A 24,480-nucleotide genomic window follows, 5' to 3' on the forward strand; every position below is an offset into this window, starting at 1 on the left:
AAGACCAAGCCACTGTCTATCAGCAATGGTGTGCCCTCGACAGGTAGAGTTAGAAGAAATAAATTCCATAATCCTGAAATACAACAGTTCAGTGTCACTGTAGAATCCAGAAGCAGGCTAAATTACAACCTGAATTACTGAATTGTGGTTTCAAGTATTATTGTTGGAAATGTTTTCCTCTCTAATATAAGTGATTGAAATTTTAACCTGTTTCAACTTCAAATGTGCACTTTCAATCCATAGGCTGATGTCATTTTCACACTGGTGGATGTTGGGCAGCCTCATGGTTACACGTGCTGAAGGAAAAGTGCTGCAGAAGTGGAGAGATCTGCACAGCTCATCAGTATTGGCTACTGCAGAGAATCTTGGCATTATATTAAACTGGCAAAATTTTAGATCACTCTTACAAAAAAATTCATGTTCTGTTTGCTAGTAACAGCCAACCAATTCCTTGAATTGTTGGTTCCAAAATTTTCCTAATTTTTTCTCAAATTAGTACATGATTTTTCTGAATCCTTTTTACCAAATCTTTGAGGTAGTCAAGCAGGAAAACAGAGTGAAAAAAAATCCCCAAAGTGGCAACATTATCATTGCAAATTCATCTCAAATTTTCCTAAGTCTGCTGTATGCCCAGAAAACACTTCAGAAAGTGGCACTATCTCTTCTGACTGTGAAGTTTCTTGGGGTAAATTCAGTTTAAGGAGTCTGCTTGGAAAATGTTCTCCATGATAGTGTAGCGAGATATCTTTCTCACAGTGCAGATTTAATGTTGTTGTAGATCATTCTTATGGGCTCTCTCTTTTTATAGGCAGCCCATGGGAAAAGGATATAAGGCTGGCTGCATAGCAGTGGAAGGAGAGCAAACAAGTTGGGTTTTGTTATAGTAGCATCATTGAACCAACCACTTGTAGCCTGAAGGATGACACTGAGAACCTTGGGAATGTTGCATATTCTACACACATGTTGCTTTTAATGGACATACAGGTAGAGGGAATACAGAGAAAAATATTTCGTGTGGTGTTTCTAATCCAGAGACAGCCTAAGCTTCAACTCCTCAGATCAGCATAATTATCTCAGGTAGAAATAAACTTAGGCCATTAATTTGTACTTTGGAAAAACCCTACTCACAAAAGGTGCACCTGCCCTGCAAGGCAGAAGAATCCAAGTCAGTGCCCATGAGTTTGGGATGCCTTTGACTTGCAAGGTCAGGCACCAGCCGTGGCACAGCAGCCACTGCCAGCAGGTGACAGCAGGTGCCAGGCAGTGCCAGGCTGGTCCTGACAGACATCAGAACCTGACCCTACTCGTTTTTTGGCTGTGTTGAAATACATAGCTCAAAGTAAAATTGCAAGTGTCTTCTCACAATTCTTACAGAAAACTGTGTCAGCATGCAGAGCTGAGTGAGCTATCAGACAGCGATATGTAAATATCTATATGTAACAGTTGCACAAGCAATTTCAAGCAGACTCCGTGTTTGTAGAAAATGAGTCTATCAGGTCCCAGCAATTTCTGGCTTGGAATTCTGCATTCCCTAAAGTAACTGGATGAGAGTTTCAGCCTTAGTCTGGGCCACAACAGGAATTGTTAGGACAGCAAGAAAGCCAGTTGGTCAAATAACTTAGTTGCAGATAGGACTAAAACTAGATGTCCTGACTACTGCAACTGTGCTCATGTCAAAACAGGACATTTGCTAGCATTAAAACAGGCAGATTTGAAAATAATTATCATACTCTAAACTTTCTGTCCATCTCCAGTGGGGGCGGGGTGGGGGGAGTGAATAAAACAAATTACAGAACCAAACCATCAATAACAAAAGAGATACACTAAAAGCTTGTTGTATTTTGTTAGATTCTACACCATAAGTATCAGAAGTAAATAGTAAGTATTATCATCATGCTGTTCTTACACTATGATGCATTATAAAACTTGCAAAATATTTTTATTACTTTCTTCATACTTAAATTTAAAATACATTTTTGATCTGGGTTACCTGACTTCTGAAAAAGAAAACCTATTCTTCAAAACAGCCACAGACAAAGACACTCCAGTGGAAATCTGAATGGATTAAACACTCTGCTTCAGGGAGGTAGAGCAGCACCTCTATTTCAAACATGCACTTCAACCAGGAGGAAGGTCTGCATGCACGAGGGGTTCCATGCTATAGAGGGGTGTGCCTCAGTTACAGAAATGCAAACAATCTGTGCTCCCGAAAGCTACCACATCCAATGCAGTATGGGCACAAAAGAAAAGTTCAACTGCAAATCCGAACACGTTTTACCATGTTTATTGGAAGAACGGCCAAAGCAGCTAAGTCTGCTTTTCTTCTTGTCTTCCATTAAGTCAGCCAGTGTAAGCCCTGGGGAAGCACATGTAATCCCAGCAGTGACGCGGGAGGTGGCAGCAGTCACAACGCAAGAAACAAAAACGTGTCCGTACACACAACACAGGCAAGGTTAGGCAAAACAGACTGACATCACCGGCAGCACAACTGATCACAGCTAAACCCCTCACCTCTCACGGATCCTCGCATTTTGAGCTAAATTCACAGTGCTTTGAAGGCAATGGAAGTTTTTTCATTGGCTTCGCGATAATCAGTTATTGGTTCATAATAAAGATTTCCAACTTTCACTAAAGGCATGTTTACAATTCTAGTAATTCAAAGGTATTCTGTTATTCAACAGCATTGAATGCCTACCCATTATCAGCGACGGAGATGTACAAATGCATAGGATTTATAAATAAATGACTTTCTCTGATTAGAAATTTTCCAATGCTGGGGGGGCATTTCAGGAACCTCAACTGCAATTTTAAACGATTACGTGACAAACTATTAATCACTGACTTAACCATCTTTGAAATCTCTACCTTTGCCTGCCACAGAAATCTTCTGTATCCTAAACCCAGAGCTCTTCTACAACATTGAGGTGATCATCCATCTCCATAAACCAGCAGTAATCTGGACCACCCAGAGATTTAGATAGTCAAAGCAGGGACACAGTTTCCTAGATGCCTGAAAATTATTATTCTATCTTGGGACCCATATCTACTTCATGCTTCCAAGATGGTTCAAGAAAAAAAACTTCACCGATATATTTCAACTGAATTTATTTCCTAAAAATATCTGAAATGCAAGGAGGTGGAGCAACTCGGCAACCCTTCTTCCTTTACAGGCTGTTGCAGTTGATATTAGCATTGAAATACCAAGCCACATATTTAAGGACATGTGCATAAATCCAGGAGTGCTAGGAGATTGCCTATTCACTGGAAATTTCCACACAAAAGCATATATGTCTGCCTGAAATTAAATTTTTGGCATTTCTCTTAAAGCTCTTTTAATTACTTTCCTTCTATTTTCACTCTGCAACTCTTCTACAACCTTTAAGTTAGCCTCAAATTATGCCTAAATTAACAGTTTATACTTGAAAGTTCTTTCAAACTCAGTAGATGTTCAAAGTACTTTTTTATCTGTATGACCTCAAAGCTGCTTAAGGAATGCCAGAGCAAATGGGGTTTTTTGGAGCCTATTAACAAACATCCAATTTGAACAGGACAAAAAAGGTTCTCTGGATTTCACCTGTAAACCCAGTCCACTGGCACCACAGCTGACAGCCAGTTATCCAACACTCTATGCAAACTCAGCATCACCTACAATTCTACACAGCAGCCTTGTACAAAGTGTATTTACTCCACAAAATGTGCCATCTTTTACATCTCAGGCTTAGGATTTTATACTGGTACTCAAACCCACAGTTCATGCACTCCTTCCACACATTAGTAGCAATAACTAAGTATAGTGAGCTCTGGCTTTCTTGCTCTGTTCTAGATAAAAACTCTACTTGTGCAACACATTTTCCAATAGACATAAATTATTCCTTTCCAGTGGTGCTGGAATCAACACCAACCCACAGTTTCCCTTGCAGCCTCTCATAAAATCAGTGTTCTTCCAGCCAGTAACACAGTTCCATACTCCCATACTTTGCTTTTATTGTGAACCAAAGGTCTAATAAAATTCTGAAACTCAAAGATTTTCAAAAACTACTACTATGTCTGCAATACAGAGATAAATTTAAAAACAGATACTTCAATATCAAACTACAGGATAAATTACCTGGTTTTAACAGCCTACTGTTAAATAAATACATCATAAATTATATTTCTTAGTGTCAAGTGAAAATCCCACAAGATTTCATTTATTGCACACCCAGTTAAGACAAGTCATAAAATATGTTTCCTATTGTATTCTGAATATCAAAAAGGAAGACCCAGAATGTCATTTTCCTACTTCAACAACAACAAAAAATCCTCACTATTAGCACAAGGTTATTTCTTAACTATAACTCTGACCCTATTTTTAAGCTCTTTATATCATTATTGTTTCCCTTGCATGCACCCACAGGAAAACACATTCTAAGGATTTACAATGAGCATTAGTGGCACATGGTTTCTCTGCACTAACTCTTTCCAGAACACAAATAAAGCAAAGCTTCTAAGTCTCAGCAGTGACTGAATGCAGACAGTGATTTATACATGGACACCCCAAGCAGAATTTTGTTGTAAGATTCCAAATTACCTTCCATGACTCAGCATCTCCATATCAACAGACAACTGCTCTGCTAACCAACACTTGTGCAAACAGGGAAAGGGAAAGCACTGGCCAGGCTGCCTTCCCTGCAGTGTAACACCCCCAGGAGGAGTCAAACTGTCCTCACAGGAGTAGAGAGGAAGGAATACGTACTGTTCCTCTTGCCTTCTTCATCAGCCTCTTCATCATTCTCGGGGTCAATGTCTTCTGCCTGGGTAATCCAGTCTAAATATCCCTTCAGGTCTTCTTCAAGCTGCTGTTTTTCACGTAGCTTCTGAAAGTCTCCTCGGGCCTTGGCTTTTTCCCTTTCTTTGGAAAACTCTCTATCAAATGCAAATAAAGCAGAAAAAAAACACTGATTGACAAATTCACTGGCATTTGGATCAAAGTCTTGACATTGCAGATTAACAGAGTGACACAGAAAATACACCGAAGATTGGAGTGCTGCTTTGAAAACAAGGTAGTGGTGCAAAGAAGTCATGGCAAATCCCTACCACGTTACATCTCAACTTTCAGAGCTTTTGTGATTTAATCAAAAATTAAGCAGTATTTTTGACACTTCCTGTAAGGGAAGAGTCCATTCTCCCCATTTAATTACTGCTCTTCTATACAGATCTTAAAATTTCTTTTATCTACAAATAGAAACTAACTTGTAATAATGAAACAATTTCACATGTAAGTATTAAGTTTCAGTGAAAAGAAAATTCTGGTAGCCCGTTCTAAAATCCTTCCTCTTGCAGCCACAGTTCATTGGCCATGTCCAAACATACAGAACTCCACTACTGGGCTCTCCCTTAACAATATCACACACAGACTGCTGTGCTGTTGGAAATTTACTCCATGCAACAGAACCTAGAAGTCCTCACAGATCAGAAACAGAAACTTAATCCTCTATCTCACTGCCCCAGTCTCAAGACAATGTATTGGACTGTTTATCCAGTTTAGTTCATGATTAGGATCATTCAATTATCATGGAATGATGATGATAATGAAACCATGCTCTTTGATGAGGAGATTGGATAAAATGGCCTCCTAAGGTATTTTTCAACCTGAATTAGCCCATAAATCTAAGTTTCCCTGAATGACATATGACTCAAGACAACTAACAAGTATATTCTCCCCTCACAACACCTCACATGCCAACATTATTACAACTTTTGATGTGATCCACAGCTCCAAATGAGTAACCCTCTTTGCTACAAGGACCAACACATTCCAATTTATCTGAGTATCAATACATAGTGTTAGGGGCAGGCAAGGATCTTTTGGTCTGTATTCAAAGTACATACAATTCAGTATTTGAAGTTAAGCTTGTTCTGACTAACAAGTAAATAACTGAAGGGTTTGGGTTGGGAGTGACCTCAAAGCTCATCCCATTCCATGTTCCTGCTGTGGGCAGGAACACCTTCCATTATGCCAGGATGCTCCAAGCCCTGTTCAACCTGGCCTTGGACACTTCCAGGGACGTGGCAGCCACAGCTTCCCTGGGCAATGTGTGCCAGGGTCTCACCACCCTCACAGGGAAGGATTTCTTCCTAATATTGATCTAAACTGCCTTCACTCAGTTTTAAGCAGTTTACCCCTTGTCCTACTGTTACTCACATTAATCTTACAATAGGGCTTAAGTTAAACTTTAAAAAAGGCTAGAGCAATTTCATTTACTATGAATTTGCAACTCTATTATTTATTGGAAAATTTCATTTGAAGATATTCCCTAGTTAATACACTCTTAAGGGGAAATTTATTGAACCAGTCAATAATACCCTTTTTCAAGTGGAAAATATTATAAAATTAGCATAAGACAAAAATATTTTAAGGTGAAACAATTAGCAATAAAAATATAGTCCTAAGAAAGCAGAACAGAATAACAGAAAGTCTCAATTTTTCAAAATAATATCACAGTTTGATGACATACACTACTTGTTTAGAATTGCAGACATAATCTCTCCAGGGGGCTTATTTATTTTTATTAACTTTTTTAGTCTTTTAAACATGTCAGAGGAAAAATTTAGTATTTAGAGGACATCCGTAAATTTAAGAGTTAAGCTGTTTACATATAATTATAGTGATGCTGGAGGTTTTTTTAATGTTATGTTGCAGAAGTTCCACAGCTTTCTGCTGCAAATGCTAAGAGGCAGGCACTACATCTTTTACAGCTGAGGACTTAATTCAACAGCATTTCAGCTTGGCACATAGGGATCATCCTGTTCCATCTGATGGCACTGTAATGAAGCTGAAAAATGCCAGTGCTTGCTTTGCATTTGCTACCCTTCACCTCCCATCTAGGACAAGATCCTGCAAGAGGCCATCTCCTCACAAAAATGCCAGTGAAAGAGAGAGCTCTAAAGATCTCTCTGAAAGATAAACACTCTAAAAAAATAGGCAGAGTAATTTCACAAGTCAATAAGAAACAGTTTGGGTTAAGGAATGCTGGGTTGAAGCTTCTTTCAGAGTGGATTAGAGACTGTCCTTTACACCTGACTGAGGCAACGCACTCGTGACTCACTTCCCACAGGCAGGATCTCTGGAGAAAGAGCTATCATGGCAGAGTAGGAAATGAGAAGTAACAAGCCTTGCTGGATTTTACTAAGTATTCATGTGTTTTTCACTTAAAGTCCTTCAGGTATTTCTCATTAATTCAAAGGAGATGTGATGCATGAGGGTGAAGTAAAACAAAAGTTGCTGTTATGTGAATGAAATAATTTTTTAATTAATCAGCTGGCAAGGCTGGTACTTTGAACAGAACTTCACCCATGGCTAAGCCACTCTGACTTCACATTAAAACAGCTGCATGCAGAGAATTAAACCTAGTTTTTATATACACAGCTGATTCTGACCTTTCCCTTTAATACTGCACAGAAGTCAGATGCTGCCTTGCTACAGGCTGCTGTGATTTTTCAGTAGGGGGAGGTGCAAGGGTGCTTATTTCCATGATATTTTAAAATTTTCATTTTGTATTTTTAAAACTTGACTGTTTATAAGGAACTATAAAACATGAGAAGGCAATTTTCTTCAGGGGAGGGAAGAACCTGTCTCTATGGTATTTTTACTCTATCACATCCACAATGATTGAACATCCCTCAGACATATATGTACATACTCCTTTTACTGAAATGTCATGAATAAGAAAGGAGAATTAAATAGAATTGGAAAGTAATTAATTTCCTATTGGCAAAACAAAAGCTCCTCTTTTTTTGGCCAAGAAATAAGTAATTTGAAAAAGATGATGGGGTGAGAGGAGGGAGAGATGTTGGCTCTTTTAAGCTTCTGACAAAGACATCTGGACAAAAAGGTGCTTGAATATTTACGTAAAGATACATAGACATTGGCTGATCTGGGAGGAGGACTAAGGCAGCTGCTTGTGCAGCATTTTGTGGCTGTGGAGTGGGAAGGGTGGGCTCAGGGCAGAAAAGAAAAGTTCTCTGCTCTGTAGGCAACATAAGGACTGACATGGTCAGACTGGTGGCCTGAACTGGCCCTCCTGTCATCAGCCCAGCACTCAGGCCAGCAGCCTCTGAAGCTGACAGGCTCAAGAAACTGCACATTAATTGCAGTAAGTGGACTTAAGCTCTGTAAATATTTGGTTTCACAAATGCCTGTGCTAGGAGCTAACTTTGAAACACGTATTTCATTCTGGTTTGATAAAATGACCTGGATCTGATATTTGAAAGTATTTTGGGCAGGGGTGCTGCATCTGCAGCACAATAGAGACATCACTTGCAAAATAAAGTATTTTATGGAGACTAATTTACATAATCCCATTTACTTTTAGTGATTAGTAACCTATTATATAAAATTCAGGGTTTATTTCTGTTGCCCAAAAATTCCTTGTCTCCTAGCAGAAAGATGATCTCATTTTCTCTGTTCAGGCACAACACCATCATCATCAATGGTTGTTGAGGCAGAAGCATATAAAATGCAGGGCTTGAATTCATGCTTCAGTAGTCTGGGGTAATCATGCCAGATTTTTCTTTCTTCAGCAGAGTGAAATAACCCCTGCTGGTATGCATCAGTCAGGAATGGCTTGATGCAACAAGGTGGAAGTGGCAGCAGGGAGTGCCTGCTGGGACTCAATTACATCTCCCTGGTTCTCACACCTTAAATTACAGGCAGGGGGTCATATTAACCAAAAATCCTACGGCAATTTGTTGAAATGCTTTTGGTATACTGTTCCCTTCTCTCTGTGTACTCACAGATATAATAACTAGAGACACCTATACCAGCCTCCTACCAGCTGAAAGCTTTCCCATGCTAAAGGCCAGGGACATTTCATCAGGGCGCCTGCGTAGCACCATGAGTGTTGCTGAAACTCCTGTGTGTCTCTAGGCATTGATGATGGGAAACAAATAGGTGCTTTTGATATCAGAGCATAAACCAGGACACAAATCCTTTGCCAGCAGTATTCCAGCCCTTCTGTGTCACTGCAAAAGCAGTGGGAGGGAGAGTGAATCTCCTGCACACAGGGTCTGGTACGTGGAAAGTGTTAAGCTAATTCTATACGTAGAACTGCCACCCAGACATCCCAGACTCATTTATTCACAGAGAGCAGTCACATAATAACAAAAATGTACTCACACGAGTACAGTGTTGGCCACCAGACTTGCAGGAGAGGTTTCACACAGTGGTAACCATACCAACCAACAAATCAGCAGAATCAAATCAGAGAACTAAAACTACCTCAAATGTACAGCTAAGCATGGACAGCAGCTCACAGCTGGGTGCAAAGTGTAACAGATGTGGACAGACATAAAAAGGGTTAAGTAACATCACATCTTTAATTACAGGAGATTTGTATACATCATTGTCACCCCTTCTTTTAGGGGGGGAAAAATCACAGGCTGAACACTAGAATTATTACTGTAGGAAAAAGCCAAAAGTCCTAGCAGGAATTCTCCTTGAGCAAGGAGCATTGGGCTCTTGATGGGGAAATGCAAATTGGTATTACATGGCTATCTCTATGCAGGTGGCTAGCAATTACCAAAATGTGCATTCAATAGCCCCAGCAGCAGCTCTGTGGAGCAAGGGCCTGTCCAGCCTCACTGTGCCAGAGTGCCCATGTGGGCTGTGGGATCACCAGTAGGAACAGGCAGACAGGGAACCATTTGATAGAACACCAAAACTGAGATCTGGTGTTTCAGACCACTGTTAATTAGATCTGCATATTAAGATGTGCCCCTCCCCTCCTGGGTCAAGCCCCATCTGGCTCAGGACACTCTGGATTTCTTGGAAGAAGAAGGGGCAGGTGTGAGCACAGGACCAAACACCACCATCACCTGACATCAGTTCGTGCCCTCGCCGTGGGGTTTCTGAACTGCCGTGGGCTGTTCCCTGCCAGGGCCTCCCCAGCAAGCACCCACAGGACTAATCCCTAAAAAATCTTGGTGTGGTTAGTTCAGACAGCACTGAAATAAAATCAGCTCCCTCCAAGCTCTTATTCAAGAGCTCAGACCTGTCCACACTGACCTTAGTGGTTTCTGTCTAAAGCAATCAGTTATTTACTGCTGTACACGGCTGAAAGTATTTGCTGATGAATTATTGCTCGTATATTCAACTGATTGATCAAATATAACATTTGCTTTCAAAAGGAAAGTTTTACTTTCACCAGGACACAGAAATTTAATGAGCCTGCTTCAGCTTATAACTTCTTGAGATCTACAGCTGAAGTCCCTCTCCTTGTTTTCAATGTATATTCAGTTTATCTATGGGAAGGAGTTAAATTTTCAGCAATAATTTTTATTTTATATTTTTCACTAGGCCTTCCTGCTGCTGTGAAAAGGAGTCCTGCCAAAACCAGTTCATTTTCCTTTTGCTGAAAGGCTATGGATGACAGTTTACTGCCATTTTCTATTTGGTGCATCATTATTCAAATGTCTTTTTCTATTTTTTCCATATATACTGTAGACAACAGTTCTTAGGTGTATAAGCTTATCTGCACCAACATATTTTATATGACAGTAATTGACAGATACTGCAGGGAGTTTGGGGTGCATGAGTACACACTTTAGCTTTTAGAATCACTATGTACATACATTGCAAACATTACTGGGGAAAAGAAAATGAAAAAATTAACATTCATTTAGTAACCTGCAAGATCACATGTAGAAGGATGTAAGGACATGTCAAAGCTTATGTTTTGGTATCCTTTTGCAAGGCAATAAATTCAACTTACAGATTTATTAAAGTGGGTTTGAAAGATTTTATTTGTTTCCATGGCTACCCAAAGAAATATTAATGCCTTGAGCAGAAAATGCCATCAGCAGAACCCATCTCCTAATGATAAGGAATAGATTATCATGCATCATTAAAAGCCATGCCTCTTAGTAAATTTTGCAGTTTTATAATTTATTTCCTCTGTTCGTAGCAAACCAATTTAATACATGCTGAATTTCTGACCTGCCTATTTTAACTTCAGGGTTTTTTGGAGGTTTTTTAACTTTTTACACTTTCAGGACAGATGAGTATCTCCATTCTGATCTTTATTTGTTAACTTTCTAATAACCTTAACCTTATAATTCCTAACTTTCAATTTCAGCTCACTCTTTTGCACCAATAGCCATGATATGCTCTGGTCTTTTACAATTGAATGTCTGGAGGAGGCCTGTCCTGAGCTCCCAGTTCCTGTGCCTAGTATTTCATGCTTTCAGAGAATTCACTTTCAGAGTAATGTGAATACTTCTAGAATAAAATGAGTAAGAGTAAAAAGAATTTTTTAGAGATTTTTTTTAGAGTTTTTTGAAAAACCTGAACTCAAGCCTATGAATTCTCTCCATCCTTGTTATTCAAGGGAATTACTCAGGGAAAAAATCTCCACAGTCAGCTTCCATGCAGAAATTACAATATTTACCACATGCAGATTCTATACACACATTGTTTCTTTTCATTTACACTACTGATATTAAAAATATGAACTGTGTTTTTAAGAATGTCATCTTCTGCAAGCAAGACTGACATGGGCCACCAGGAAATACTCACCTTCAGAAAGAGCTAGATGTAAAACAAAAGATCTGCCAAATCATCATTCTCATCCATTTTACAGTATCTAAAAACATCAAACATGCAGTGCACAAGAGGAATTACAGAGCTACAAAGGGGCAGATGGTCACAGAATAACAAAGGAGTGCAAAGAGAATAACTGAATGTTTTAAAACAACAAACAGATCAAAACCAGCAAACAGATTAAAATGTACACGGCATAACCTGATATAAAGGAAGTAACACTTTCATACAGAAAAGGTATTAAGCATTCAGATTCCACTTTCAAAATCTGTATGCAAAGCCATGCTTTTCAAGTAAGTTGGCATAATTTTTGCATTCTTGATATTTGATTGGTTTAGTAAAATTTAACTTTATCTGTGGATTTATCATAAAACAAGTTTTTATGTTATGGTTTGAAGAGTATAAAACATAAAAGCTAATAATTTTTAAATAAAACAAAAAAAAAATTTTGCATTACACATTCAATGCTTGGCTCACAATTAAAAATATCTTTCTACTAAGAAACACAAAAACATCCATTGGATTTTACTAGTATATCAATTATCCATAAAATTTAGACTAGAGTCGTAGCTCTAAATAGAAAGTATGGGGGAAATTATTTATATATGTCATATACTGCTTAAAAAATCAGAGTAACAGTATTCCACACTGGCCCTTGTTTGTCAGAGTTTCAAACAAGTATGCCAGGACATTCTCTTCGCTTCTGTAGCAAACATCAGTTTGCTATAATTGGTATCTTTTAAAGAGTATCTCCTTTGACTTTCTCCTTGCACTTTCAATGTCAGTCCTTGGTGATATTTATACATCACGTGTCTCAGCTCTCCAGTGTCATTGTCTTCAGAAAGAAAACAAAAAATGGGAGTTTTAGGAAGGCTCTTTCATGTATTTAGGGCAAACATGGATTCAGACAATTCATCAAGCACCCTGAGCATTCAATTGACCCTGGCTGACACTATGGCAGAAAAATAAATTTAGCAATTAATGGCTTGATGACTATAAGGAGATTTCACATCCTACTTTTCACTGCCATTTCTGTGCACTGAAAATCCAAGGGAAGCCAGCAAGGGTTGTGAGGAGCATTAGAGCTCTATGGAGCACACAAAACCTAGAAATCAGTGGTGATTTCTTGTCTGCAGAAAGGAACCCAAGGACAGGGGGACGCCTCTTCCCTGTATTGGAATGGCAGCTAAACAACTACTCCATATTCCAAAAAATATATATATCATAATGTTGAAAACTTCACACAGTATTTTAAGCTTATTAAATCAAATGTTAAGCTGATTCATGAGAGTATCTCTAAATTTCCATGATTTCAGGAAAATAATATGTGCAACAAAACACCAAATTTGGTGTCACTTTCCCTGTAATCTTTTTCATAGAACAGAAAAATCTGAAACCAATAACAATTCAAGTCATGGAAGGAAAAACAGGAATATTCATTATCTGTTACCAGCCATCTTCACAGGACAGGAAGAAAATTAATTGGTGCTTGTGATGTTCTTAAGGGCCAGAGAAGGAACTGTGAGAGCCTAATCCTGTAATGACTTCAGTGGAAAGGCCAGTCACACAGCAACGTTAGGTAACAGCATCAAAAGAAGAAATAAATTACACTGTAACTACCATTTATCTGTCCTTCTCCTTCTTATTTAATTTATCTGTCCTTCTCCTTCTTATTTCATTTTCCAGTGTGGCTGAAAGCTGGGCCCTTAGTTTTGCAACAATTTACACATTTACACATTTGTCCTTGGAAGGCCGAGATTAAATCTAAAAATCAGCAGTGTTGTTTTAGCACTACCATTTTTATTTTAAACATCTGCTTTATAAAGCAAGCCTGACAGTAGGTAAAATTATGCTTTCCCTGGTTTCCTGTGTGCAACAGTAATCTATCACAGATAAACGACTAAATATTTTTAAAAGCACATCGTAAAGCCATTCATCAAATAAAAGTGCTCTTGTAACGAAGTTACATCAACACCTGGAAATCTTGTATGCTTATCTGATTTCCAGGACTATAATAATGCCTTATCATTTCTTTCAAATACAATGGATACAATGTGGCAAAACTATGAGTAGGACTGCAGACGTTATCAGCATCCTGATGACACCATCACCTGCGCTCTCAGGCTGCTTTCCTCGCAAGGGAAATTTTTCCGTTGGCTGACAAAGATGGCACAACTTGCCTGAGATTGCCAGAACAATATTGTTGGCTGTATAACTAAAACCTAATCCATGCAACCATAATAATTTTATTTTCAGCACTTGAATGATAGCTGAATCTTTTGTATATTTATCAAAAAATATCTTTACCATAGACTGGAGTTTCTCAAGCTTAAGTGTGTTAACGAAATGGCAAAGGAAATAGGGTTGTAACTTCACGTAAGTGGACTTCGTAAAAAGAAAATCTGGCAAGTTCTTGCCATAAACTACCGTTTTAAAGCACATTATACAGCTAGAATTGACATGGCTTTAGTTCTAGGCTGGAGCCTGGAGCGCACAAACCAACAAAAAGCTGTGACAATCTCCCACTGACAGCTATATTAAATTGATACATTATTACTGATGAATTTACCAGCTCCTGGTGCAGGTTGTCACAGCAGTTCACAGCTCTACAACCCAGGAACCACTGAACACTGTTGGAGTAGTGCAACCACACTCTGTAAGATAGGTCTTGAAGCACTTATTTAAAATGTTTTGCCATATTTTGAGCAAAATATGCAACTGGTAACATAAATAACACTCCAATTGCACTATGACTATTTGAAGAAAAGCAGAAGTTGGTCTTTCAGAAAAAGATACTTGTATATAACAGCAAGGGAGGATATTTGTATGGGTGCACTACCCATCTCTGTGCACAAAATCTTTTTCTCTGCAGGAATATTATAGAATAAGGAGATTAGTGCCTCATTGAATGAATATTTTTGGCAAGCATGGTGAACGTGATGTCAAGACAGATACAGGCACTCGAACCACACAGTTCAGTCCAAAGAGCAAACACTGGTAGGATGACATAAGAATCTCAAGTGCATGCAAAAAAGCCATTGCTGAGAAGCTGGAGTCAATGCAGAGGCCATCTTACAAGTAGCAGTAGCATACACAATTTTAACTCAACTGCTTACCCACTAAGTACACCAAGAACCAGGTTAAGTACGAAAAATGAGCCAAGGATGATAAGACTAACAAAATAGATCCATGGCCACTCACATCCTATTGCATCATTTACCTGTAAAACGCAAGGAAATAAGTTATGATTCAGTCATTCATTAAACAGCAGAGTCCTTCTTGCAGCTGCCAGATCACGTAGGTTCAACACAAAATTTATGGCCTGTCCAGATCTTTAAAAAGTGAATGAACAATTGTTTAAATTTACTTACCCAAATTTTGTTGTAGATGTGAGGCTTTAGAGGATTAATTGAAATAACATGAGTGCAAATGAGTGCATGGGAATTTTTAGTCTTTTTCATAACTTTGCCAAAAGGACTTGAAGAACATGTAGGTCTAAACTCTGATTTTGGTGTTTGTATGTTATTTATGGGAGAGCTACAAGAAAACTTCTTTGTGTTGTAACTAGAGGAGGAGCAATAGAGGCTCATTAAAAGATGTCATCCCAACTGAAGTCTCACCTGTATGAGATAACCTGTGTGTTCATGGCAACTGAATTCAGGACTCTGCCTTCATGATGAAAAAGGTGTATGCTTACCCGCTCAATACACCAAGAACAAGATTTAGTACGAAAAATGACCCAAAGATGACGAGACTGACAAAATACACCCATGGCAATTCAAATCCCATTGCATCATTCATCTGCAAGAAATAAGATGATCTTATAGAGTAGATCACTATATTAACAGCAATGAAGAGTCAGAGAAAGGAGAATTTGATCATTCAGATTAAATAACATGCTATGCATTCCTTCAGAAATCAAAGAAAAACAATGAGAGCAAGAAGGCACTGGCCACATTCACTTTGCATTTCCAACACAAATCCTAAAACAAAATGCTGAGTGAACCTAGCATTTGGATCAGAAATATTATCAAATATAAATGGAGCACTGCAATAGTTCTAATCTTTTTCCCTGCAGGAATATTATAGAATAAGGAGTATTAATAATGGAAACAGAAATGATTATTCAACACTGAGAACATAAACTAAACTTCAGATCTCCAATTAAGATGATGACCACAAAGTATATTGAAACATTAGGATTTTTAGTTCATGTATATCCTATCTATGTGAATGATTATTTGAGAAAATAAAAGCAATGTGTATCTCAACTGTACAAGCAGTGTTACTTTTTATAACACAGAATTCCCACAGTTTGTCCTGAAATAAAGCAGTCAAATGCAGTCAGACATTTTAAATCTATTCAAAAATAAATAAATGTGAATGAATCTGTGTACAAAGCATGAACACAATTTTAGGAAAATGAAAATTTGAAAACAAATTTTAGAAACACAATGGAAACATGGAAACTTTCCAGGAAAACTTCTGGTCAAGGTTGAATGAAATTAAAAAAGCTGTTGAGGATTTTTTTTTTTAAAGTGAGGTTGAAGTCACTGAGCTTCCAATACACTCCTTATAGACTCACATAAGGTTTTCTAGAAAGATTTCTTCCACTTGCTGTTTTTAGCCAGCTCACCATACCTATCAAAGGATGGACTTGTGAAACATACCCATGGAGATCTAAAAAGGCCTATTCAGAAAAACAGATATTTTAAAACAGGGAAATTTTTTTTTGTGTGTAGGATTCAGGTGCAAAAAGACATTTTGATAAGTCACAAAAATAATTTGGACATGAAGCTTCTTGGAAATAGCTCTCCTTGAAGAGGAATTATTCTGGCTTTTGCACTACATTCTTCTTAAGATGTTTTCTAGTCACGAAAATTCAGCAGACAATAAAATTACATATGGCACTGTAGAACAATCTAATTGCAGATCTGTGTTCTGTTCTGTGAACGCCATTGTGTTTGTTCTATCTGAAATTTGTGATTAGGCTTTGAGCTCTAGTGACAGTCAAGTTTGACACCTCTCCTTAACATCTCTGTTGGAATAAACCTACTAAACATGGGAACAAACATTTTCAAAAATTACTTCTTATATTTTTTGCCCTGTCTTTTAATTAAACATCATCATCTCAGTTTCTGCAAGGAGGCCCTATAGATGGTTAGGCAGAAGCTTTAAGTCTTTGCAGATTAAGGCCCAAAGGCACTTCTCTTCCATGGTGATCTGTGATAGTTAGTTTATACTTACTAAAGTCAACGAACCTCCTAAGCAACCAAATGAGATGAGTTTACACAGATTCTTCATTCACCTTTTAAAAGAGTCCATGTATCATCTTTTAAAATGCTTTTTGAATTTAACTGAGGTACTGAAAAGTAACTTATAATTACACTTGCTACAAAAAAAAAAAAAAGAAATAAAGAAAGCTTGAAAATACATATTTGATTTGGATTTTTTCCCCTCTTCCAATAAAACTGTATTTAGGAGAAGTTAAAATAAAAAGGGGTTATAGCCATTCAGCAAGATTGGCTTCATTATTTTCAAGAGATCCCAAGCTTTCATGGTTCAGTTCTGCAATATTCATGTGGGAAAGTCTTTCACAATGCTGCCATAATACCCATTTACTCTCCTGGGCAAAGCTTTCAACAACCCTTGGCACATCAGGGGCTTCTGTTAAGGATAGTGGTTGTGAAGTTTTGGGTTTTATCACCCACACCCATTCTGTCAAAGTGAGTCCCCTGCATTTGAGAAGTTTCAGCTATGAAGCCCCCAAGTTAATGAGCAGAACATCCCATTGCCCAGACTGAATTTCTGCCTTGTCCCAGTGGATGCTGCCCTTTGCATCTTCTTTGAAGCATAGGCATCTGGCCTTATGTTTTGAGAGTAATATTTACTCTTTTTTTTTTTTTTAAAGTATTCTCATAATTATTTTATTACATTAGAAATTAGTTTGCTTCATAGACCCGACTCATACCATACAGGTCAAATGTTTTTCTAGCAATAACTGATCAGGGCAAACATTTTAATTAAATTTCAAATACATCTGAATGTATTTTACATCTAACAACTATACAATTAGCAGACAGTTGTTTCCAAGTCACCAGAGTTCAGAGTGCAGACATAAATTCATCTGGTATTGGTGCCAACATTTTTCTGCTATGTATCATTTTGAAAAACCTGAGAGATTAATATCTGCAATTTTACTTTGAGCAGAGCTCAAAAAACAGAGCTCTGGCAGTCACTGCAATACAACTCCACGCTCTGCTTTTGCTCATAAAGAGAACATTTTCAGGCAGCCAGGCACTCTGCTAACTTAGTTACCCAGGAGCAAAGCTGAAATTCTCATGCTCTGTCACAAAGGCTCTGTTAGTATGAGCAGCTGGGATTTGTATTCACTTTTTAATGTGCAACATATTTAAAGAATTCTTTCTCATTTATGCAGCTGGATTTCAAGCCCAATATTTTAGGTTAATCTATCTAGGACTAATGCTTTGTGAAGCAAAAATTGGCAACTGCAGCTAACCGGTACTAGAAGAAATGCTTCACTTTGTGCAGATGCTGAACTATTTCAAAAGTAATCCTTAACTCAGGAACACCCAAACCTAGCAGAACACCTTGGAACAAATCTAACATTGAATTCCCAAAAACTACTCAACAACTTTACCATTTAATTCTAGATACAATTAAACCCTAATCAAGTAATGCAGTCTAATTTCTACTCATGAAATAATATTTCAGACTGCATTAATACCAGACATCAAAGTACAAAAAGAAGTCATTTCCTTTTGGAAATCTTTGCTCCTCATTTAATGCATGTCAAATGGCATTTTCCATAACTTCCAATTAAAGAAAGATTAAAGGAATTGATTTGTCTTCTGATTGAAAATGGAGACAGAGCTTGGTTAATATATGAGAACAGGAAAATCTCCATAGCCAAAACCAAGATATATTCATTTGTAGAGATTAATGCAGACTTCTCACCCCAAATGCAGAATAAGGATTTAAAGTCACAAATACTAGATGTGCTAAAGCAACACCAGGAGTTCAAGGAGACCTCATATCTGAAATCCTCAGTAAAATGTTTTGTCTTGCAAGAGCCTCCTGCCCTATGGCTCAGGGGTGCACTGTGCCAAAGGAGGTGTCATATTTAATGGCTCTCAATGGACTTGTTCTGTCTCTTTGAGGCCATGAGGCTTTTAGCCTTCAAAATATCTGTGGCAAGAACACCACCAAGCACCATCCTTCTTGCCCTTTGTCTTTTTGGAGATCTAGTCTTACTATTTGAATGTCACTTCTCAGCAGTTTGTCCATCACATCAACCAGAGGGCAGATGAGATAATGGACAATATGAAGGACAAAGTTTTCTTCAAATCCCATCATTCTGTTTCACCATAACAGTAGATGTGCACCACACATTATTTATTTGGCTTTTTATGTTTACCCATATATGTTGGTGATTCTGTAATCTTGAAGAATTCCCTTAAGCTGATTGGACAAACTTGATACAGTCTGAAACTGCCTCAAGTGGCATTTGGATTTATCATCTTGTGAGCTGTGCTGTAGTTGGAGTCAACTATCATTACAACACAGCAAAATGATCAGAGACCAAGACTGAAGTGAAACGGGGAAAAGTCACATTTACTGCAGATATAACCCTTAGTATTACACTGCAGCAGATGGCAAACTTCAAACTAAAACATCAGTTAGAAATCATTAAAATACTATTTATCCCTATCTATGGTAATTGTGAGTAAAATCCTCATATACAATTGCATGCAAATCAAGATCTTAGCTTTTCTGTACACCTGGTATTCTTTTATTGAAAATCGTTGCAAACTCAATTTGCAATCAATATAAGCTCTGCCTGGGGTTAATGATAAAACCTCTAATTCTGCACTTGCAGCATTGCAGATATAATGTGCTGATGCACTAACCTATTTTGATTTTCCAGTGTTTCAAACCCTCTTAAATTTGGTGATTTTCTTAGCTTCCTTAGGTTTTAATTTTACCTTCCTCTATTCATAACATGGCAACAGACACATAACTGGTGGGTTTACTTTAATCTCCCTCATCATCTTAAAAATTGTTCAGAATGACAAACTCAGTCTCTTGACAGGTGTAAAAATTCTACAGACATCATTACTTTGTGAAATGCGACTATGCCTGCATTCTTGGAAGCCTGGAAGGGAGGTTCACAAAACCCCAGATCAGGCTATTTATTCTACCCAGTGAAGAGCACACCAGAGAGCTCTTCAAAGCTGCCTGGCTTCAAAGGTTTTGTCCTGAGATATTCTTGGCTGAATTGGAGTTAACTTAAAGCTGACTTAAAACAGGCTGTGCTCGAAGCACAGCACCCTCCAGGTTGATTTCTAAAAGCATGGAATTTTATATTCAGTGTTCTGGAGTCAAAGCACAGATTTCCCTGGCACTGTCCAGGTTGGACAGACTCAGCACTTTGTTGTGCTTCTGACACAGAATATGGAGATGCACTGGTGGGGTGTGCACTGACACCACCCTTTGTTAAGCATTTCAGCTCAGCAACACCTGGAAAAATGAGAGTTCCATGGCTCAGGCAGCAAGGGAGGCCTAAAGAGAAAGAGATCCCTTTGAGAAGTGTAAAATTGTCACAGGACCTAGAGAGCCTCATGATTGCTTAATCACCTCTTAAATTTGGCCTCTGTCTTCTGTATATAAACTCCACTGTGCAATTGCATACAGGACACATGTAAGTGATCCTCTCAAGTTAAACCTCAACCTGGAAGACACTGCTTCAGCTTAATTAATTTGATCAAGCTGAACAGACCTCATGTTCTTCCTTCTGTTGGTTTCATCCATTCTTAGCAAATAAATTATGAAATTTTGGTATTCCCATAAAGCGTTTACTCATCAGAACAAGATTGTTTATAAATTTTTACTATGATTGTTTGGAAATGAGTTTAGATGCAGGTGTTTCATTCAGACACTAATACTATTTTAGCTAATTCCTGTTAGTGGCATTCCATTAATCAGCTTACTGTCGTTAACTGGGAGGAGGGGCTGGGCAGAAATCAAGTGATTGCTCCAAGGAAAGCCAAGATGTCAAACGTGACTGTTAAGAAATTGTTTTATCTTATTCAGATAATTAGGCATCCCTGCTTAATCCACAGAGCAGATGGACAGAACCATAACAAAATGCAAAGTGCTACCTCTACAAAACAGTAACCCAGAGGTTTGCTGATGAGCACTACCAGGTTTAACAAAATCTGTATTCCAGATATAACAAAATCTGTTTGACTCTTCTTATGAATAGCATGAATTTCAGATTAAGAATTTGTTAGTGCTTGTACCTATTTATCTGTATTTCCCAAAATAATTTCACAATCATTTATAAAACCTATGCACACTTTGGCTTGTTAAGGGCTAAAAAAACTACTAAAATTAAGTAACAAATGTGATCAACAATATGTTTATTTTTTTAAATGGCTAGCTATCATGTATGAAAATGAGAAGTTATAATATCTACACAGGTGTTCCGTACTAAACACCTTCTTTCTCTTGCGATCTGTTATTCCACTTATATATACCATACATTATACAAAAATTGGATGTGTTTAATAATTCCCACATACTGGATACAAAAAAATACAAGTACAATGCATTTATTACTCAGACAGATGATGTAAAATTGCTACTTTAGTTTATGTATCACCAATGAGCAAAGCCTCAATACTCAGGAAAATCTAAATTTATCTACTAAATTGTTATCCTGGGACAGACTGGGAACTAGGATTGTTATAAAATAATTGTTGGCTTCTTGTGGCAAAGTTTTTTGGAAGAAACTCTAGCTGATGGACTAGTGAGTTCTTAGCACTACCCCATGTTTAGCCTCTATTTCCCATCCAGTTTTGACCCAGTTTTATTTAAAATTTCTGGGGAGAAATAATAGGTTCTTCTTAGTATTTGCAATGATCTGTGACAAGAAATTAGTTCCACGCTTTGACTGCAGTACAGGTCAGTAGTCAGCTGAGGCTGAGATACCAGATATCCTGTCAAAGTCAATCAAGTTCACCTCATGGGAAAGATATTTCCCTGTGAGTTAGTTTAAAATCCTCCTCCAGTGGGGTCATTATGTTAAGATGCTAACTGGAAAAAAATTATACTATAATCATATATATATATATATGTGTGTGTGTGATACATCTAAGTCCACATCCTTTTTGATCCTAATGCAAACTTTTAATCTGTACATTCCTTGGCATGGTAGCTCTGTTTGCATGTCTGATTTTGATAATTTCCTTTTTTCTCTTTCTGAAATTAAGTCCTGTCTCTTTGCAATCCAAAACTGGATGATTCAGAGCTTTTAATAACAAGAGAATATAAAAAGGCAATTAGTACAAATCATTATGTAAAAAGCAGGGAGGGGGGATTAATCTTGATTTTAACCTGAAACCAGATTCAAGTAGTTAACACTCAAAGAGAAAAAATTCTGCCTGCAATCCATGGCTCTTTAGGGAGATTTATGCAGTATATTAATGCTGTCAGTCAACATTTCTATCCCTCTTTCTCCAGCTGTACATCATGTGTTAACTTTCTGCTATGTAGTCATGGAAGGCTGGGAGCTCTGTGCATGCAGCACATGGATGCCTTTGGGGGTGAGCTGACTTGTTTCACTCCAGAGCCTCCCTCAGATGACCTGTGAGTGGTGCTGAGCAATGCCAGCAGAACAGCACTAAGCTTTCCCTAAGTACATAAGAGGAAAAGGCAGGAGTAAGTATTAGCTGGGATTTTTCAGGCACGATTCCTCACCATTTTTTAACATTGCTAAATATTTGCAACTGATTTACAAATGGAAAAAAAGCTGTGTAGCATCCATTGACTTCTCTCAGACAATAAGCTGAAATTCATTGCTGACAAATATTGTGTGGATGCAGTAACATGCCTTTCCTTTCTGCAGGTGGAATGGGACTAACATGGCTTAAATCACCCTAAGTAGTTGATTCCCACTAGCTTATTAGATCATTAAATTCAAAGTTCTAGACTATTAATGCTTATTTGACTCTTGGTCACATTTTTGGGAAGGTATTTTTAGGAGACTCCTTGTCAGTACTCTGATGACAGTTTTGGTAATACTTGAAACATATTTTGCAGGTTTTTGTTTATAGCCTAATGATACATTTTGTGCATGAGCCAAGGGGTTTTCTTGTGTGATATGTATTTGTAAAACATTTGGTTGTGTTTAGGAAATATCTTTGGCTGCACATCAGCTGGTTTCATATATCTGAGACTACCTGTAAATATCCTTGAATAGGAGAATTCTAAAAGGTGTCAGGAGTAGAGATTGAGCTCCTGACCTGATCTGATTGACATTAATACACTGGCTGTGCAGACACTCATCAAAAGTGCATGTAGACATACACAGGAGTGCAGTGCAGCCTGAACAGTCTGTGTTACAGAAATGATGGATTTTTTTCAGATGTTCTAAGATGCTTCAAGGAGCATATTGGGGGATATAAAATGCAATTTATTAAACAGGAGAGAGGTTCTTCAGTGCATCCTTTCTTTATAAAAGCAGAGGAACAATGAATGAAGATGTTCTTTGATGATAATATATGCTATTAGCAAAAAGTAGTAAAGTTTTTAAAAGCTGACATATCAGTAAAAGGTATATTTTAAAAAAACATGCCATCCCTTTACTTAAATTTTATATAAGTTTTAGGTATATTTTAGATTGCCTAGACATTTCAAGTAATGATCTGAGTATTTTAAACAAGAATCCTTTAGTGAATATCTTGTTAACATATTAGTGGGTGTATTAATAGGCAAAACCATGTAAGACATCAGTGTATCATTATTCAGCAATTTTAGCTCAAGTGCTTCAATCTCAGATCTGAAGATCAATCTGAACAGCTCTAGACAGGTATTAGAGAACTGAGGAGCTTTAAAATTGGAGTTAGTGATGCAGCATCTGACCATAAAATTGACCTAGTAAAATTCAGTAGCCACTAATACATTTGTCCCATATTTGAAGCAACTTTTAAGTATCCCATGAAGTACTTTGTTTCTCAGAGGCCCTGACTATCTCTCATTCAAGCTATAGTTGGATTATTCAAGTGTAGTAAGTCAAGATAACTTCACTGTGGTGAAAACAAGAAGAATTAAATGTGATCATTTTGGTGCTCATGGGAAAATTGGGGGTTTTGCTGGCAAGTATCGCTGCTTGTTATGTGTGTTCCCATGTATCAAGTGAAGCAGCTAAAAATAAAAAGCAACTTCCAAAATACGTGTTTGCCATTAATAGATTATACATCGAGATGTTTCAAAGGCATGGGAAAAATCTGGAGCCAGATATGCAAATGCAGATTCAAGTTCTGCAGTTCCTCAGAGCTTGCTAGCACAAACTGGAAATGAGGCAGGGAGTACTATGCTCTCAGCTTCAGAATGTGAGCCAGAGCGTTAAAAACTTGGGCACACAGAGGCTGCCACTTGGCTGATAACGAGGACTGCACCAGGATCCAGAACTAAAAGCCTGAGCCTCCAAAGAGGGCTCCAGAGCAAACAGAAAGGACCATGACTGGGAATATACACAGTCCCAATAGAAATGGAGAACATACAGAGGTGAGCAGTCACAAACTCACAATTTGGGAGCACACATGCTGCACTGGCTGCTAAGAACGAGGACAAAACCCCTTAACCTCTCAATTCAAACCTTTGGCTCTAAGGAGTCACAATTTTTGTGGATAAACCACATAATGCCTGCTATCCAGTGAGTTACAAGTTAGAAGGAGGCCAGATGAAGGCACTAAAACCCAGTAGGACACATGGGATGGGATGCAAACTGGTGAGCAGCAGCATGCCCACGTGAGTCACTGGGATCTGAAGGGTGCCCAGCAGCAGCAGAATCAAAGCCTTGACTCGCAATAGATATG

The 24,480-nt window shown here is 38.0% G+C and overlaps 1 protein-coding gene across 1 annotated transcript in view; it reads right to left on the reverse strand.

Annotated features, from left to right (window-relative positions):
• Positions 1-24,480, reverse strand: part of CACNA1D (calcium voltage-gated channel subunit alpha1 D) — a 168,770-nt gene that overhangs the window by 73,512 nt on the left and 70,778 nt on the right. The window contains exons 8-10 of the mRNA XM_053953667.1: positions 14,695-14,798; positions 4,736-4,905; positions 2,279-2,356 (exon numbers count right to left, since the gene is read on the reverse strand). Of these exons, the coding sequence (XP_053809642.1) occupies positions 2,279-2,356; positions 4,736-4,905; positions 14,695-14,798 (352 nt within the window). The remainder of the gene's footprint in view (positions 1-2,278; positions 2,357-4,735; positions 4,906-14,694; positions 14,799-24,480) is intronic.

The sequence above is a fragment of the Vidua chalybeata genome, chromosome 12 (genome assembly GCF_026979565.1).
Source record: "Vidua chalybeata isolate OUT-0048 chromosome 12, bVidCha1 merged haplotype, whole genome shotgun sequence".
Taxonomy (NCBI): domain Eukaryota; kingdom Metazoa; phylum Chordata; class Aves; order Passeriformes; family Viduidae; genus Vidua; species Vidua chalybeata.